The sequence below is a fragment of the Phaethon lepturus genome, unplaced genomic scaffold, assembly GCF_000687285.1.
Source record: "Phaethon lepturus isolate BGI_N335 unplaced genomic scaffold, ASM68728v1 scaffold30996, whole genome shotgun sequence".
NCBI lineage: Eukaryota > Metazoa > Chordata > Aves > Phaethontiformes > Phaethontidae > Phaethon > Phaethon lepturus.
In genome coordinates, this window is record NW_010544631.1 from 5,102 (window position 1) to 8,060 (window position 2,959).

Below are 2,959 nucleotides of genomic sequence, written 5' to 3' on the forward strand. Positions count from 1 at the left end.
GGGGCGCCTTTATCACCCGCCGACAACAGCCTGCCTTGCCTCCACCCAGTGCCCCGTGGGCACGAACCGAACCCCGGCTCACGCTCTTTCCTTCCTGCGTGAGTTTTACGTCGGGAGCAATCGGGCGTGCACAGGCAGGCGCTGCCTCGATCACATTTGGAGTGCCCTCCACTTCTGCCCCACATCCCCAGGGATGGTTCACCGCGGCTCTAACGTCCAACTCCCACTGCCCTCCCACCTACATACCGTGCTGCTGGTGGTCCCCGTGGTCACTGCCTGCTGGAAATGCGCGGCCAGCCCGGCTTTGTCTTTGCATTGCTCCTTGCACTCCAGGCACCTGAAGCAGCTGTAGTTGGTCTGCTCCGAGCTGTTGCTCAGAGGCAGGATGGGGAGGTCCTGAGCCCCGTTGGCCGTGGCCAAGGCGTCCTGAGCCACACCAGTCACTTTGCTAGCGGGGAAGGACGTCACCGAGACCAGGGGGGTGATGTCCGGCTGCCCGATCATTTGATCCAAAGCAATCGGCCTCATGACCAAATGGGAGCACTGCATCACCAGGCCTTTGTCCTTGTGCTCCCGGGCGTGCAGGAGCAAACTGCACTTGTTGAAGAAGACGAGGCGTTTGGTGCAGTGGTTGCAGGTTACCTCAATGCGCATGCTTCGCCGGTCATAGTGGTCAAGTCCCGTCGTAGTGGCGAGCCAAGCTCTTCTCCAGGGCGAAGGCGTCCCCGCACTCCAGGCAGCGGTAACCGAAGGGAGGCAGGGTGAGGCTCGCGTCGGCCGGAGGATTCAGGTTGGGTTTGTATGTTGGCAAGAGGTTTTTGCTGTTGAGGATCTTGTTAAAGGCTTCCACGAGGCTGGATTGGCTCCTGGAAATGACCGTGCCCGCGATGGTAGGGGAAGGCTTCTGCGGCTGCACCATCACAACTGTGGTGCCGTTGACTTTCTGGTTGGCCGTGGTGGTGATGGTGGTGGTCTGTGTCATGGTACTGATGCTGGTCCTGGTGTCGGCTTTGGGCAGGGTCTGTGGCACCAGGTTGATGATGTTCTTGGCCACGGCTTTACCCGTCTTTGCCGGCAGCACCACAGATTTTTGCTGAGCCACGCTGGCAGCGATCAGCATGGCACTGCTGGCATTCTGGATGGTGGAGACGGGCAGGACGGTCCCTTTGAGCTTGGTGCCGTTGCCAAGCTGAACACTGACGATTTTTGCCCCCTCAATGGTTTTCAAGGGGCTGGAAAGCTCCATTTTCTCCTTGGGCACCTCCAGTGCGATCCCCTCCTCTTTATCTGCTGATGCTGAGAAGCTGGAACCCTCAAGAGAGGTCTCCTGAGAGCTCTGCTCGGCCAGTCCCTTGGTGGAGCCCGGCTCTGAATCTGATGAGACCCTGGTCACTGTCCGGGTGATGCTGCCGCAAGATGTTTTGATGGTTTTAATCCGTACTTTCAGGGGCCGTGAGGAGTTGGAAGAAGGGGAATCATTGTTGGTGTCTTCTTCCTCCTCCTCTTCCTCGGCGCTGGACATACTCTGAGGACTTCCCATTGACTTGTCCAGAACTTCTTGCTCTTCCTTGAGGGCGATGTTGTCCAGCTGCTTTGGAGAAGTGGGGAGTCTGGGGCTTTGTACCACTGGTGAGGAAGGCTTGAAGAACGGCTCCCGGGGGCTGGCGGGAGAACGTTTCACTTCGGGAAGGTTGCTGGCGCTGCTGTCGAGGTTGGGGTCAGAACCGGGCCAGGACGTGATGGGGGAATCATCCGTGGAGTAGCGAACGGTGACCGACTTCAGGTGATCCAAGGGACTGTCACCCAGGGCTGCAGCCAGACCCTTCGGGCTGGCGTTGCGGCCCACCTCCTCCGAGTCAGACTCCTCTTTTTTGATGCAGGGGATGGTAGGAGGGGACCCGTTTGCACCCCCTGCCTGGCTTGTTTCGAAGGACTGCGGGAAAGTCGGGGTCAGGTTCTCCGTGCTCTCTCCCATGGGCTCCTTGCAGTCCAGCGACGGGGTGGGAGACGGTGAGAGGGAGGGCACAGCAAGGGATTTCTCTTTCGGCTTACACTCCCGGGGTCTGTCAATCAGGTTGGCAGCATTGTCTTCGTTGGGATCGGGGCTAAAATGGGAGAAGATATCCAAGGGTTTGGGGCCTTTTTCCTTCACCCAACACTCCCCATTGGAGGATGCCACAGCTTCCACGGACCTGGAGGTGGGGGACCTGGGCATCTCGGTGGCCCCAAAGCCATTCTGCAGCAAGCGAGGCCCAATGACGTGCCCATCTTTACTGCGCCCATCCAGGGCATCGAGCTGCTCGGGGCAGACCGTGTTCTTCACAATCACGCTGACAGCGGTGATGTCCGTGTGGGGGAGGACGTGGTCAGGGGGTCCCGACTCCCCAGGGACTTGCTTGATGTGAGCATCAGCTTCCTCGTGGCCAGAATGGATGGCCTCATTCGTGTCGATGTCAGGAATATCAAAAGCTGCCAGAAGGTCATCGAAATCTGGAGTTTTCATGTCACCCATGGTGGGGAATATGGCAGAGTCTGCAAGAGAGCAAGGAGAAGCAGCATTAGCACCGTGACCCGGGCATGCAGACGAAGCGGTCAGAGACACGTAGCAGAGAAACAGATGGGAACTCACTTCTCCTGAGCCCCGCGCTGCGCACAAAATCCCCGTGCCGCCGCCCCTTCGAACCCCAGCCTCGCACCCCTTGGGCAAACCGCAACGCTTCTCGGCCTTTTACGCTCCGTTTGTTGGCGTATCATTTTTTGATCCCCAGCCAGGACAGAAGAAAGTTCAGAAGGATTCCAGTTCGCTGGGAGAGACATCTGAGACTGCGGGATGCAGCCTGGCAAGGAGAGCACCGCCCCAAGGCTGGAGCAATTCCCCACGTACGTACAAGCCGAGGAAGGACAACGGCTCCGCGGCAGAGGATCGGCGGGTTGCAATGAATCACCAGGCGGATGCGAG

At 58.9% G+C, this 2,959-nt stretch overlaps 1 protein-coding gene across 1 annotated transcript in view; it reads right to left on the reverse strand.

Moving 5' to 3' along the window:
• Positions 1-2,524, reverse strand: part of ZNF687 (zinc finger protein 687) — a gene marked incomplete at its 3' end in the record, with an annotated part of 7,506 nt that extends 4,982 nt beyond the window's left edge. Inside the window, 2 exon segments of the mRNA XM_010288739.1 lie at positions 247-672; positions 674-2,524. Of these exon segments, the coding sequence (XP_010287041.1) occupies positions 247-672; positions 674-2,512 (2,265 nt within the window).
• Between the last annotated feature and the right edge of the window lie 435 nt (positions 2,525-2,959).